The following is a 14,809-nucleotide window of genomic DNA, read 5'->3' as shown; positions in this document are numbered from 1 at the left end:
ACACAGGTAAGAGAGCTCTTAGGATTGCAAGGACCATGGAGAAATCGTCAGGCAGTGTTCTTAAAATGTCCATCATTGGTGAGTTCTTGATTCGGAGTCATTTCAGGCATTCCTTTGTGTCACCAAGTCCTGTGTATACACTTGCTAAGTATTTCCATTTTTTTCTGTTCCTATTACCCTGCTCCAAAACACAATTGTTTCACTTGGACTTTTCCAAATGTCTGTAATTGGTATTGTTTCCTTCAAGTTTATTACTCATTTTACAATCAGAATCTTTAAAAAATATAAATGTTATTTATGTAACTTCTAAAAACTCATTGTAAAAATGTCTATTTAGTGAATATGAGATGCTTACTTATTTGGCTACATAAAATTTGGATGCGTAACATCCTTCCAATGACTAGGAGACGCATAAGCACAGACCCCAGAGGCCACACATGAGGAACATGAGGGGATCTGTGAGCCAATGCCTCTATTAGGACCAAGGGTCCTGCCTGAAACAAGAGGCGTGACCTCCGGGAGATCATGCCATGTATGATCATTGTGGCTTGTGTGCCCAGGCCATCCGCAGCAGTTCATTTAGGGGCGGGGGCCCAGTTGGACAGGAGACATGCTTCCATGTTCTTACTCTTGGCACCAGCTTGAGCCATCTGTGGACCTTGTGCTGCTAGAAAGTGTCAAGGGTGACCGACCGATGCGCCCAGCATGGGAAAGTTAAAACGTTAATTAGATTGATACCTAGAAAACATATAGTTATAGGACCCATGGTGAGTGCTTAGAAAATGTGTTAGATCAGAAATACTATTTCTAAACTGTAGACTCTGGAATTTTGAATATGACCCAGGTGATCATAACAATTTAGAAACTGGAAGTGTCTTCAGGTGGATGACAATTAGCAAGTGTATTATGTTTAAAGTTTAATAATATAGAAGCTTTCTAATGAGTCTAAGGCTATTTTTCCTTATGTGCAAAGGAATTAAATATGGTCTGCTATGTAGAACCTGTTTTGGGAAGGGCATAGAACTTTAAATATAACTGGAATGAAAGGATTAGAATTTGTTTGGGAAAATATGTGCAAATGTATAATCAAGGGAAAAAAAAGGAAGGGTTTCTAATGTTTGCTATCAAGCCTCTGGCATATCATTCTAGCTGAAACAGTGAGCTCCAGGTTCACCATGAGAACCTATCTCAAAATATAAGGTGGAAGGTGATAGACTCCCATGTGGACTTCAGCCCTCCACAGTGCACACATGGGCAGTCACATCCACAAACGTGCACATATGAATACATTTACAAACAAGTAAACAAAAGGTTTAAAAGGGGGCTTGTGGCTGGGTTTGTTGGCACACACATCTAATTCTAGCATTCTGACCATAGAAGTGGGTGGATCTCTAAGTTCAAGACTAGCCTGGTGTACAGAGTGAGTTCTAGGGCAGCCAGGGTCACACTGTAAGGAGTAAGCTCCCCCCCCCCCCCCAAGCTGGTCTTGTCCTGCTGCCGCCAGCCCCAATTAACACACAGAGACTCTGTATTTGATACAATGCTGTTGGCCCGTTACTAGTTTCTTATCGGCTAGCTCTGTCTTAATTATTAACCCATTCCTATTAATCTATGTATTTCCATGTGGTCTCATCTTACCAAGAGCCTGCGTCCTGCTCTCTCCAGACTCTTCATGTTGACTCCTCCCTCCTACTTCCCCCATTCTCCTTGTCTCCTAGTCCCTCCTGTCTTCCTTCCCTATTGGCCAATAGTGCTTTATTCATTAACCAGTATGAGAAACATATATACAGAATGACATCTCCCATCATCACACAGTGAAACAAAAGGTCACAGCCATACACATAAAAATAAGTCTTTCAGGTGATTCCCAATGCTACAAGATTGTTAAAAGAAGTTTGGTATAAAGTTACCTCTAGGTTATATGTTTGTGAAGCATAAATGGAATATTTCATTATGGTATGCACATATTCCTAAATTAGAAAGAAAAATAACGTAACACTTTTGGTTTGAAACATTTTGGGTAATGAATATTTTGCTTGCCCATGATAAAGTGCATGGTTTCCCCCTCGTGTGCATGCAGCACTAACTAGATTCAGTTGAATGTATATTATATATTCATATGTATTATATATGAAGGACATGAATGTGTGAGTATTGGGTGTATCTGGGAGAGCAGACGCGTTGGACAGGATCAAGACGTGGTGTATACACACATATGGAACTGACAAGGATTAGACATTTTATTGGAGCATCCAAGAAGCAAATCCCGGGAAGACTGCAGACCTAGGGCCTGGTAGTGCATGCAGGGGGTGAGGGGCTTTCGAACAGCATGCATTAGAGTTGAGGTGGTCTGGGGAGAATGGAAGGAGGTGATCGCAGCAACTAAATCCCAAACCCACCAGCGCCTCCAATCAGAACACAGTGGACTTGTCAAGGCCCGCATCACCCCAGCCTAATTCACGACATTCCCCCAACTCCCCACAGACAACGCGCTGGTGGCCCTGCCACCTCGCACGTGTGCTGGGACTGCCACCTCGACTCCCAGAAACCTCTGGGGAGGGCAGACCGAGTCCCGCCCGCAGCCACCGGTTGGTTTCCCGGCTGGGGACTACACTTCCCAGCAGGCCTCGTGCACAAATCAAAGTCCACTTCCGGCGCGTTCGGGCTGAACTGCCTGAGGGTCGGAACCTTCAGGGCCGGGTTAGGCAGGGAGAGGGCGGGCCTGGGCGTGGCGTGGCGGGCGTGGCCTGGAAGGGTGCGGGTGTGGCGGGGGGTGTGTCCGTGAGCCGGGGCCTTGGAGGGCGTCTGCGGCCTGGCCAGGAGAGCGCGCCCCTCTCTGGTGACATGCGGGGGGTGGCGAGTGCGGGGCGCGGCGCCCTCTGCACGAAGCCCAGGGCTGGTGGAGACCCTGCGGTGCGGACTCCAGCCGCTCGTGGGCGCCCCTCCCGCGGAAGGCCGCGCTCCAGGAATGGCCTGGCCTCCCAGAGCGGGCGTGGAGCGGTGACCTCAGGGCCTGCGCACAGAGGTGAGCGGCGTGTGTCCAGGCTGAGGGGACAGACATGGATCTATTCTGTGTGTGAAGGGAGGGTGAGGTCCGAGGGTTCCGGAGGCCTTCGTCATGGAGATGATGTCAAACGGGGATCAGTCCTTGAAAGCTCAACTTTGAGCAGTCAAGCAGAACTGAGCGGGGACGTGGACGTCTCCAGGGTCACCTTAGTTTAAACTCGTCTCTTGTCCATGCTTAAAGGCGATGAAACTCCCGGGGAGCGGGGACTGGAGAGGTGGCGCATGGTGGCTCACAACCATCCCTAACTCCAGTTGCAGGGGATATAATATAATCTTTTCTGAACTAAAAGGGCACAAGGCATGCACGTGGTGCACGTGTAAACACGCAAGCAACACACATGCACGTGAAACGAACTTAAAGAGATAACCCCTTCTCGCCATCCTACCCTTTTCCTATCCCAGCACAGGGTAATAAATGCGATCTCGTCTCATCTTTTCAAAATGGTCCCACCCTGCTCCTGTAGGGTGTAGTCTTGTGTGGACTTGGTGTCTAGTCCTTCCTTTTCCCCAGCGCTGCTTTCCAGAGATACCAACTTCCTCCAGGAGATTAGCCGCAAACAGGAAGGTGCCCCTACAGGAACTAAACTTAAAGCCAAGTCTCAGGTGAGTCGCATTTTCTCTCCGCTTCCTGAAATAGTCTTGCTTCTTCACCACTTAATGCTGTTTATTTTCTCTGAAAAGTTTTCAGTTTAGGAGGCCTGCCCAGGGTGCCGTTTCCTCATACTCTGGTGAGTGATGGGTTGCAGGGATAGTTATTACAACTGCTCTTTCTTGGTTGAAGAGGTGATGTACCTACCCTCTTTGTCGTTCAACTCGTCTCAGAAGGACTTTATTTATTTAGACAAGGTCTATCTACATAGTCCAGACTGTCGTAGAACCTGAACTCACAGAGCTCCGCCTGCCTCTCTTTCCTGAGTGCTGATATCAAAGGTGTGTGCTGCCAAACCCTGCTCCAGAAGGGTTCTTACGATCAGAAATGTAGCCATCTTTCTACCTGGTTTCTTTGATGCCCACAGCGTGGGAGAAACATATTATGACTCAGCCCCCACCTAGGGGGCCGAGGCAAGGGCTCAGTGGGTAAGAGCGAGATTTCTCGTAAGTATGAGGACCTGATTTTTGAATCCGCAGTACCTGTGTAAAAAGGCAAGTGTGTTCCGGCAGACCTCATCATTTCCAGGCAGAGCTCTCTGGCCCGTCAGCCTAGCCAAAAAAAGGTGAACTGGTAATTTAGTGAGAAACCCTGTCTCAAAGCAATAAAGGGAACTGTGCAGCAAGCTGGTCATGGCAGGGGCTGGACACTCTTGGGCATGTGCCACACACACACACACACACACACACACACACACACACACACACACAGAGGGAGGGAAGGAGGGAGGAAGGGAAGAAGGAAAGAGACGATGTAGGAGACTAAATGGAAGGAGCTGCTGGTGGTGGCATCTTCTGTTATCTTAGGTACTCAGGATGCTGTAACCCTGCCAGCATTTTGAGCCCAGAAATTTGAGATAAGCCAAGGTATCAGGGCAAGATTTTGACCATTTTTTATTTATTTATTGCCAGTTGAGTGCTCTTTTTCCTTTGAGTCACTGAATTCTAGTCTCCTTGTGGCGACAAGGTAGTCACAAATGCTTGGGGAATAGACATGAGTGAGGTAGGACGCAGCTGTGACTAGACACAACATATTTTTTGTTACATTGGGGCACTTAGAAAATGTGTTTTTGTTTGTTTTTTTTTTTTTTGTTTTTTAAAATTGTTTTAGGGGGAGGAGTTTTGTAATATGAAGATTTTTCCCTTTTTAAATTTCTGTTTAAAAACTATAAAATTGTGGTGGTGTGCACCTTTAGTCCCATCACTCGGGAGGCAGAGGTAGGTAGATTTATGAGTTTGAGGCCAGTCTTGCCTACAGAGTGAGTTCCAGGACAGGCAGGGCTAATCAGAGAAACCATATCTGGAAAAACCAAAACCAAACCGAAATGAAAAATCTCTATAAAACTATTCTATTGTAGTGTCACTTAATGTAAACTGCATTGCTCTAAACACAGTGTGGTTTTTCATATTTAAAAAAAAAAACAGGCATAATTTTTTAAATTCAAAAGTGTCTACATACATATTTAAAAAATATAGGGAGATAATGGTTTATTTAGTTAAGCGTATATAAAAAACATTTGAAAATCTGAAAAATAAAAATGAGTGTGACACTGAACATCCGGAATCTTGAGGTTGGAACTCTTGGGCTCCATAAAAGCCTGTGGGAGACTGTGTGAGAATGTAGTCCTTGTCTTGCTTGCTTTCACTGTTTCCAAAGAGAGTATCTTTTACTTACTCTTTGTTTATCTTGCATATATATCTCGACCATGGGCACCAGAACCCCCCCACCCCCCCCCACCCCCGTCTTTTCCTTTTTCTGTGAATGCGCAGTGAACCAGTGCAGGCTGCCAGGGTGCTGCCTGCTCTTGTTGGTTTGATCTTGTGCAGATGACCACACTGAATGGTCATGAGCCTAACAGCCTTCCCATACCAGAAGGCAGCGTTGTAGGTGGGCTCTTCTGTCCCCATCTGCCAGTTCCCAAATAACCGCACAGAGACTTATTATTAATTACGAGTGCTCGACTGGTAGCTTCGACTGTTACTAGCTATCTCTTACATTTTAGATTAACCCGTATTTGCATTTCTTCCCTACGCTCTGGCACATGGCAGCACCTCTATTAGCCTGCTTCTGGCTTCTCTTCTGCATCTTCTTTCCGGCTTTCCTCCGCCCTGAAAACGCTGCCTAGCTATCGACTTCAACTCTTTGTTAACCACTGACGGTAATACGTGTTCACACTGAAGAAAACGATTGTCCACGGCACAGCATGCCATAGCACTGCTCCTTGTCCTATAGCTTTACATTATTTCCACCCCCACTTTCTGTGATGCCCCCGAGCCTTAGGGGCATGGGACTAATCCAGATGTCCCATTCTGGGCTGAGCACTCGACATTCATTTACTCTCAGTACTTAGACTCATGTCTTTGTATTAACTGCTGCCCACTAAGTCTGTCTTTTTGAAGTACTGTGTTTGCACTGAAAGGTTCAGACATTAGTATACTGGAAGGTTTCTACCGCCGAATCTTACTGAGTTTTGAGAATTAAAGGTATTTAGCTTTTGGTCACCTCAGGAAACCAGTGCTGGTCCTTCCTATTGAGATGAAGACTCCTACCAAAAGGCAGTCAGTCCCTCTCCATGTGGAAGGATGCTGCAGTAGGCAGAAAGTTGAGGGCCGAGCAGCATTCCTTTTAGGCTGGACGGCTCAAACAAACTAACTAACTAACCAACTAACTAACTAACTAACTAACACAGCAGGCTGAGCAAGCCATGAGGAGCAAGCCTCCATGGCCTCTCTCTGCATTAGCTCCTGCCTCCAGGATCCTGGCTCTGTTTGAGTTCCTGTCCTGACTTCCTTCCATGACTACAATGTAGACACTTAAGCCAAATGAACACTTTCCTCCCTAAGGTGCTTTGGTCATGGATTTCATCACAGCAATAGTGACCAAACCTTCCTGTTCTTATCCCACAGCTTGTACTGTGGTAACCCTCCCCTCCCCTCCTCTCCCTCCCCTCCGCTCCCCTCCCCTCCTCTCCCCTCCCCTCCCCTCCCCTCCTCTCCCTTCCCTCCCCTCCTCTCTCCTCCCCCTTTCTCTCCCATCTCTTTCCTTCCTCTTCTGTCATATCCCATTCCAAATTTTATATTGTGAGACATAGTCTCACACAGTCCAGGCTGGCCATGAACTATGTAGTTGGAGACGGCCTTGAATCCCTGATAATCCTGCCTCCATCTCCCTAGTGGTAGATAAACCGCATGCGCTACCATAGCCAATAGGCTGCATCTCTCTCTCTCTGTATGTCTGTGTCTCTCTGTATGTCTGTGTCTCTCTCTGTGTGTGTCTCTCTGTGTGTGTGTGTGAGTGTGTGTGTGTCTCTCTGTGTGTGTCTCTGTGTGTGTGAGTGTATGTGTGTTTATTCCACATTAGCCTCTCAACTTGGAGTCCTTCAGTTTCTGCCTCCCAACTGCTGGAATTACAGGTCTGTACCATGTCTGTGCCTGAAGGCATGATAGTTAATTTTAAGACTTGATAGTAGTTTTCATTTTTACACACTCACTTTCTTTTTTTTCTTTCTTTCTTTCATTTTTTTTTTTTTTAGAAAAAAAATGTAGATCATGTTTTAGTGTTTAATGAACTTTCAATGAAAATGATAGACAATAGCAACCGTTAGGCCACAGCTGGGGGATTGCCTGGATCTTTGAGAATCCTCTCCTGGTTTCTTTCCTGGTCCATCTGCTGTTCCAGGCCACGAATGTGTCACAAGGTTGAGACAGGCTCTAAGAACCTATGGTACTCAGACCAACTTGGCTTTCATTAGGTATTGCTAGAAATTGGTGACAAATATTTTATGTGAGTATATGCCTGTGCTGGCTAGTTTTATGTCAACTTGGCACAAGCTATATCTTCTGAGAGGTGGGAGCCACAATAAATGTCACTATAGGAATGGGCTGTAGGCAGGCAGAGGGCCCAGTTCATTGTGGGTGGGGACAGCCCTGGGCTGGTGGTCCTGTGTTCTATAAGGAAACAAACTGAGCAAGCCATGAGGGACAAGCCAGGAAGCAGCCCCCCTTCCATGGTCTGCATCAGCTTCTGCCGCTGAGTTCCTGCCCTGCCTGACTTCCTTCCATCACTACAATGGAGGTATCTACTTAAGCCAAATAAACCCTTTCCTCCCCGAGGTGCTTTGGTCATGGTGTTTTATCACAGCAGTAGTAACCCTGACTAAGTCAGTCTCCAAGTGCTTTTCTATCCTAAAGGATGAGGGTGAGGACTGGAACACGGGATGGGAGGACACGGTTCATTTAAGAACTCCCCGGTAACCATCGGCGCTGGCTGAGCAACAGTGCATTTTTGTCATTTCAGGGCGTGGTGACATTTGGGGATGTAGCTGTTGTTTTCTCCCAGGAAGAGTGGGAATGGCTCAACTCTGAGCAGAGGAGTCTGTACTGGAAGGTGATGCTGGACAACTACAGGACCCTGGCATCCCTGGGTGAGGGAATCCCCACCCCTGCCCCTGACTCTTCCCGCCCAAGCCTGTGGTCCTGCAGTCTCTCATTCATTCTCCCTGACCCCTGCTGTGCTTCAAGTCAAGGTGGAGCCCAGCATGACCACACCCTGTTTTTCTCTCTCCTTCCTGTTTTTCTTATGGCGCTAGGACTTTGTGCTTCTGAGCCAGATATGATGGCCTTATTGGAAGAAGGGCAAGATCCCTGGGTGACGAAAAGAAAGGTGACAGGCCGGTGCCCAGGTGAGCACGAGGAGGAGGGCAGGTGTGGCTGCTGCTGCTTCCGGCTCATTCCCTCCACCCACAATCTCCTCAGCAGACCCCGTAAGCACGGGCTTTGCGTCTTCATGCCCCTCTCTGCTCTCCAGCATGGCGGCATCCCCGTACAGACAATTTACTTTTCTCTCGTCTTCTGAACGCATCTTTTTTTAAATATATGTTTATGCGTGTGCACATGTCTGTTTAGGTGAACACGTGTGTGTGCGTGTTTATTTGTAGGTCAGAGGTCTTCCTCCATAACTGTCTTTTTAAAAAGTAATCTATATATGTGGGTGTTTCGCCTGTGCATGTGTCCATGCATGCCTGGTGCCTGCAGAGAGGACAGTAGCTCTCCTGGAACTGGAGTTACAGTTGAGAACCACCATTCACGTGCTGGGAATTGAACCTGGGTCCTCTGGAAGAGCAGCCAGTGCTCATAACCACTGAGCCGTCTCTCCAGCCTCATTGACTTTGGCTTTAAAAATTAGTTTGTGTGTGTGGTATTTTGCCTGCATCTTGTGCACCATGTGTGCCTCCCCCCACCCAGCATGCAACATTTAATAAGAGCTGTTTGCTTTGTTAATTTCTTTAAGACGTAAAGGCTTTGCTGGAGACCAAGGAGTTCCCTCCAGAGGACTTTAGTGAGGAACAGCCGTCCCAGGCACTGCTAAGAAAGCAGCCCCTGCACCGTAGACCCACGTGCTCCGTGTTAGGTGGCGGTGGCGCTGTGTTCCAAACACCGAGGGTGAGTGGGGTTACCTCAGGCAGCCAGCCCTGTAGGAACCCTTGGACAGTGGAAATTTCCATCGGCATACACTATTTCTTGGGGACAGATTGTGACCCAGTGGGAAAGAATTGTATCATCTTGAAACACACAGTAAAAGTGTGTGTGTGTGTGTGTGTGTGTGACGATGTGGGTGCAATCACAAACAAGCTCCTCAGGTGACTGAAGTTTGATTTAGAGAAGAATCTCAGTAGTCCCTCCTGTCCCCCTCGGCTGGGAGAACCCTCCCTGAGAAGATGAGAACATCCACCCTCCTCATAAGGTGCTAATGACCAAATGTCTCAGTTAGGTTCCTAGTGCTGAGATAAAACACCATGATCAAAAGGAGCTTGGGGGGGGGGGGCTATGTCATATAACAGCTTTTAGTCCATCATCGGGGACGTCAGGGCAGACACTCGAGCAGGGCAGGGAACCCGGAGGCAGGAACTGATGCCGAGGACGTGGAGGGTGCTGCTTACTGGCTTGCTGCCCATGGCTTGTTCAGCCTGTCTTTTTGAATCTTTGACCGGGTCCAGAGTTGGCACCACTCACAATGGGCGGGCTTTGCCACAGCGAACACTAATTAAGAAAATACCCTGTAGGATTGCCCGTAGGCCAGTCTGGTGGGAATATTTCCTTAATTGAAGTTCTCTCTTCTGTGTAAACTTGACATAAAATTAGCCAGCACCAAAGTACAGTTTCACCAAAATTCATTCCAGAGAACTAGTGTGTCCCGGAGTTACTTCCAGAGTATGGGTCAGGAGATGCTGGGAGGAGGCGTGTGGGTGACCCCAAAGTGGCCACACTAGAAACTCTTCACCCGTCCTGAGCAGTGGCTTCTCCAGAGCAGACAGATGGGCTCTCCTCTCATCCAGCCTCCCCGGCCTGTGTGCTAGGGCAGAACTGCAATCAGGTGCTGCGAGCCGTGGCTGGAACCGCAGTGAGGGTCCCGTGACTCTCATCCTCTGAGAGAGTGTCATCACCCCACAGCATGCTCTTGATGGTCTCTTGCAGGGAGGCATGGTTGATGAAGGTGGCAGCTGTTTTTCTCAGGGGACCTTGCTCTACAACACCTTTTGTCAGTCTCTCTCTCTCTCTCTCTCTCTCTCTCTCTCTCTCTCTCTCTCTCTCTCTCACACACACACACACACACACACACACACCACACGAAGGCGATTCACTGTCTAACCTCTATAGCTCAGCACTGAGGTGACACATATGGTCCAGAGTGTGCTGTTTACAGCGTGTGGACACGTTTCACCCTACTCTGGCCCCCCAGGTTCATGAATGTGTTTGTGCCTTTCCAGGGCTTGAAGATCATCACAGAAACAGCTAGGGACAGCTCTGCACAGCTTGCGTCAGCCCCGCAGCGTCTCTGTGCGAGTGTGGCGTGGGAGAACTGTAGTGGCCTGCTGTCCGTAGGTGAGAATCTGTCTTCAGGAGAACTTGCTTTTCGTGGTTTTTGTTTGTTGTTTTTCAAGTCAGGATTTCTCTGTGTAACAATCCTGTCTGTCCTAGAACTTGCTTTGTACTGGCTAGCCTTCGGACTCACAGGCCTGCCTCTGCCTTCTGAGTGCTGGGATTAAAGGCCTGTGTCGCTACTGCCCTGCTCTCTGTTTGTTTAATGTTTATTTTAAAGTGTGTGTGTGTGTGTGTGTGTGTGTGTGTGTGTGTGTGTGTGAGAGAGAGAGAGAGAGAGAGAAGCTGCCTATGGAGGTCAGAAGGGACCATTAGATCCCCTGGAGCTGGAGTTAGAGGTGATTGTGTAGTGTCTGATATGAGTGCTAGGAACCAAACTCCTCTGCAAGAGATGTCCCGTCCTTGATAGATCACACACGTACACACACACGCACACGTACACACACACGCACACGTACACACGTGCGCATGCAAGCATGCCCAGATTTTCTAGCTCTTCCTGTGGTGCTGTGGGATGATCCTTCTGTATGCTATGAATATGTATTACTCATTGATTAATAATAAAACTGATTAGCCCATAGCAAGGCAGGATAAAGGTGAGGACTGGGAGGAAGAAGGGGAGAGGGGGGTAGACGCCAGTGAGCCCCTCAAGAAGCAAGAGTTAGAGGACAGGTAAAACCATGAGCCCCATGGCAATACATAGGTTAATAGAAATGGGTTAATTTAAATGTAAGGGCTAGTTAGTAATAAGCCTGAGCTATTGACTGAGCATTCTGTAATTAATACAAGCTTCTGTGTGTTTGTTTCGGACTGGGCAGTCGGGACAGGAAACCTCTGCCTCCATTTACACTGCAGTAATAATTTTTTCTGTCAGAGTCAGGAAATAGCTTACTCAGTTTCAGAGAGACAAAAGTATAAGCAAGCACTTTCAGGACACTGTTTCTAAAGCAGAGTTGTTTTTTTTTTTCTCGTTACTGGGGCAAGGGAAGAAGCCCTCTGTGGTGCAGAGAGAGCTGGCACCAGCTTGTCCTCAGGTGGGTGTGGAGATGGTGACGGCACTGTAGCTTTGATCAGGATGCAAATCTCACCACCACACACTGGAAACTGCCAAGTCTCGCAAGTCTGGAGAGAAAAATCACACTCGTAGATTTCCTTTGCACCTTCTTTTAGTGACTCATTTCCCTGTAGTTTACTTTATATTCTTACCCACTTGGGTGCTTGTCAGCCTCTCAGTTTCTTGGGTGTCTTTAAAGGTTAAACGGCCCATTTGTTCCATTTTGCATAGCAGCTGGACATCAGGAGATTACTGGAGAAAGGGAAAGTTTGTGTGTGTGTGTTGTGTGTGTGTGGGCGCGCGTGCAAATGCATGTGAATCATTGAAGAATCCCTCTAATCCATCTCTAATGGAGAAGATAGGACCAAGACCTGATGTGGATAACTTGTATGAAGTAAAACTTGAAATTCTTGACTCAGGTATTGCAGAGAAACAAAAATGTTATTTATTCCTAGTGGTTCCTTTGTGCCCACAGGACAGGGTAGGCAGAGGCCATAGTGCAAGGAGATAATGTTTTCTTCATCTATTTCAGGCCAGCGTTCTGTACATGGGGCCCAGGATTTGTTTCCAAAGCAAGACTCAAATTCTGAAAGGTTAACAGGCAGAGCTTCGAGCACCAAACTTGAGTGCTCTACCTTCAGGGAAGATTGGGATTCTGAGAGTGTGTTTGAAAGAGATGGTCAAGATGCACCGTTCGAGCAAGAGACAGTTGCTCAGAACAAAGCGTTCTCAGAGAGGAGAGAGTGTGTGTATATCAAACCTGGAAGATGGTTTCATTTGAACAATTCAGAAGAGAGAAGTCACAATTGTGACTCAGGTAAAAGTTTCTCCCCAGATCCAGTGGTCGTAAAAGAAACAGGAATCTATGCAGGAAAAAAACTTTTCAAGTGTGATGAATGTAAGAAAACTTTCACCCAGAGCTCCTCCCTCACGGTTCACCAGAGAATTCATACCGGAGAGAAACCCTATAAATGTGATGAGTGTGGGAAGGCCTTCAGTGATGGCTCCTCTTTCTCACGACACCAGAGGTGCCACACCGGCAAGAAGCCGTATGAGTGCATCGAGTGTGGGAAAGCTTTCATACAGAACACCTCCCTTGTTCGTCACTGGAGATACTATCACACCGGGGAGAAACCCTTCGATTGCATCGATTGCGGGAAAGCCTTCAGTGACCACATAGGGCTTAATCAGCACAGGAGAATTCACACTGGAGAGAAACCTTACAAATGTGACGTGTGTCACAAATGCTTTAGGTACGGCTCATCCCTCACTGTGCACCAAAGGATTCATACTGGAGAAAAACCGTATGAGTGTGATATTTGCAGAAAAGCCTTCAGCCACCATGCCTCACTCACTCAGCATCAAAGAGTACATTCTGGAGAAAAGCCCTTTAAATGTAAAGAATGCGGGAAAGCTTTTAGGCAGAATATTCACCTTGCTAGCCATCTGAGGATCCACACCGGGGAGAAGCCTTTTGAGTGTGGGGAGTGTGGGAAATCCTTCAGCATCAGCTCACAGCTTGCCACTCACCAGAGAATTCACACAGGAGAGAAGCCTTATGAATGTAAGGTGTGTAATAAAGCGTTTACGCAGAAGGCTCATCTTGCACAGCATCAGAAAACTCATACAGGAGAGAAACCGTATGAGTGTAAGGAATGTGGCAAGGCCTTCAGCCAGACCACTCACCTCATCCAGCATCAGAGGGTTCATACTGGAGAGAAGCCTTATAAATGTCTGGAGTGTGGGAAAGCCTTTGGTGATAACTCATCCTGTACTCAACATCAGAGACTGCACACGGGCCAAAGGCCTTATGAGTGCGTGGAATGTGGGAAGGCATTCAAGACCAAGTCATCGCTTATTTGCCATCGACGATGTCACACTGGAGAGAAACCTTACGAGTGTAGTGCATGTGGCAAAGCCTTTAGCCACCGTCAGTCCCTTAGTGTCCATCAGAGAATTCATTCCGGGAAGAAACCGTATGAATGTAAGGAATGTAGGAAAACCTTCATCCAAATTGGACACCTTAACCAACATAAGAGAGTCCATACTGGAGAGAGAACGCATAACTGCAAGAAGGGCAGAAAGGCCTTCAGGCAGGCTGCACACTTGGGTCACCATCAGCGGATCCATTCTGGAGAGTCACCCGCTCACCCTTTGCCTGCCACAGCCAGTCCTGTGGATCTCTTCCCCAAATTCGTCTGGAACCCACCCTCACTTTCATCATCATAACCTCAAACACGCTGCCATTTCCACTACAGTATTTTTACCAACCCACCTCTCTGTCCCTCTGTCCACTTTTGTCCCTTACAAGTTTGTTCTTCATGTTGCAGTCAGGTTGGGTTATTTTTGGAGTGAAAAATGTCATTAGTTTGCTCATTGAAAACTTATACTCACCGGTTAATGCCTGCGATGTGCTTAGCACAGTGCCTGATCCATACCAAGTACTCAGCAAACTTGGCTCTTATTTAAAAAGTTTATTTTTGAAAATGGAAATTTTATTGTAGTCAGCCCTGATAAAAATGATGCAATAGAATGAGGCTAGGAGGAACCAGATTTCAGAACAGGAAGGGAGTTCTCTTGAGTTGTTGCTGAGACTTGCTTCTTTTCCTTGAAAACTTGGTTCTAAGCCAGGGGTATGGTGCGCTCACCCGTAATCCTAGTATTCATGAATTCAAGGCCGGCTGGGGCAACTTAATGAGACCCTATCTCTAAATAAAAACAAAACAGTTGCTCCAGTACTGGCGAACTGCATTGTGGCTTTGAATTTGAATCAATTAAGGTAGTAATAGAACTTTTGGTGAGGAAACTCTACCATACACTTGACAGTAAAAGGGTAGACAGTGCGTGTAGGCCACCCTAAACAAATGAACCAAAACAATTGGGAAAATGCAAGGTTTCATATGCTCGTAGTTAAAAGCACAAACTTGCATAAGAACGGGAGAACTCTGAAGGCTCTGATCTATGCAAAGTTGCCATTTGAGAATGTATTCTCGGTAAACAGCAAGGAAGTATTAACTGTGGGGCAAACTGATACGGGGCAGCAAGCTGGCTCACAGTCATAATCTAAATTCTAAAAACGTGTTGAGTGGTTTTAAGCATTAGTGGAATCTTTTCAACCTGGTGATTATGTGAGACCTACGTTTTCGTGTCTGTAGGTGACAT

The 14,809-nt window shown here is 47.1% G+C and overlaps 1 protein-coding gene across 1 annotated transcript; it reads left to right on the top strand.

Annotated features, from left to right (window-relative positions):
• The first annotated feature begins 2,300 nt into the window (after window positions 1-2,300).
• Zfp28 (ZFP28 zinc finger protein) lies at window positions 2,301-14,381 on the top strand. The gene is made up of 8 exons (XM_051207102.1): window positions 2,301-2,309; window positions 2,485-3,025; window positions 3,578-3,669; window positions 8,012-8,138; window positions 8,304-8,396; window positions 9,005-9,156; window positions 10,482-10,596; window positions 12,180-14,381. Exons 1-8 carry the CDS (start codon window positions 2,301-2,303, stop codon window positions 13,874-13,876), a joined length of 2,826 nt encoding a protein of 941 aa, XP_051063059.1. The 3' UTR covers window positions 13,877-14,381.
• The last annotated feature ends 428 nt before the right edge of the window (window positions 14,382-14,809 follow it).

This window comes from Phodopus roborovskii, unplaced genomic scaffold (genome assembly GCF_943737965.1).
Source record: "Phodopus roborovskii unplaced genomic scaffold, PHOROB, whole genome shotgun sequence".
NCBI lineage: Eukaryota > Metazoa > Chordata > Mammalia > Rodentia > Cricetidae > Phodopus > Phodopus roborovskii.
Note: the sequence above shows the minus strand (reverse complement) of the source record. Positions and strands in the feature narration are given on the sequence as shown.

Coding starts and splice junctions, on each gene's coding strand:
- Zfp28 (XM_051207102.1), top strand. Junction 3,670..8,011: donor AACTTAAAGCCAAGTCTCAG/GTGAGTCGCATT, acceptor TTGTCATTTCAG/GGCGTGGTGACATTTGGGGA. Junction 10,597..12,179: donor TAGTGGCCTGCTGTCCGTAG/GTGAGAATCTGT, acceptor CATCTATTTCAG/GCCAGCGTTCTGTACATGGG.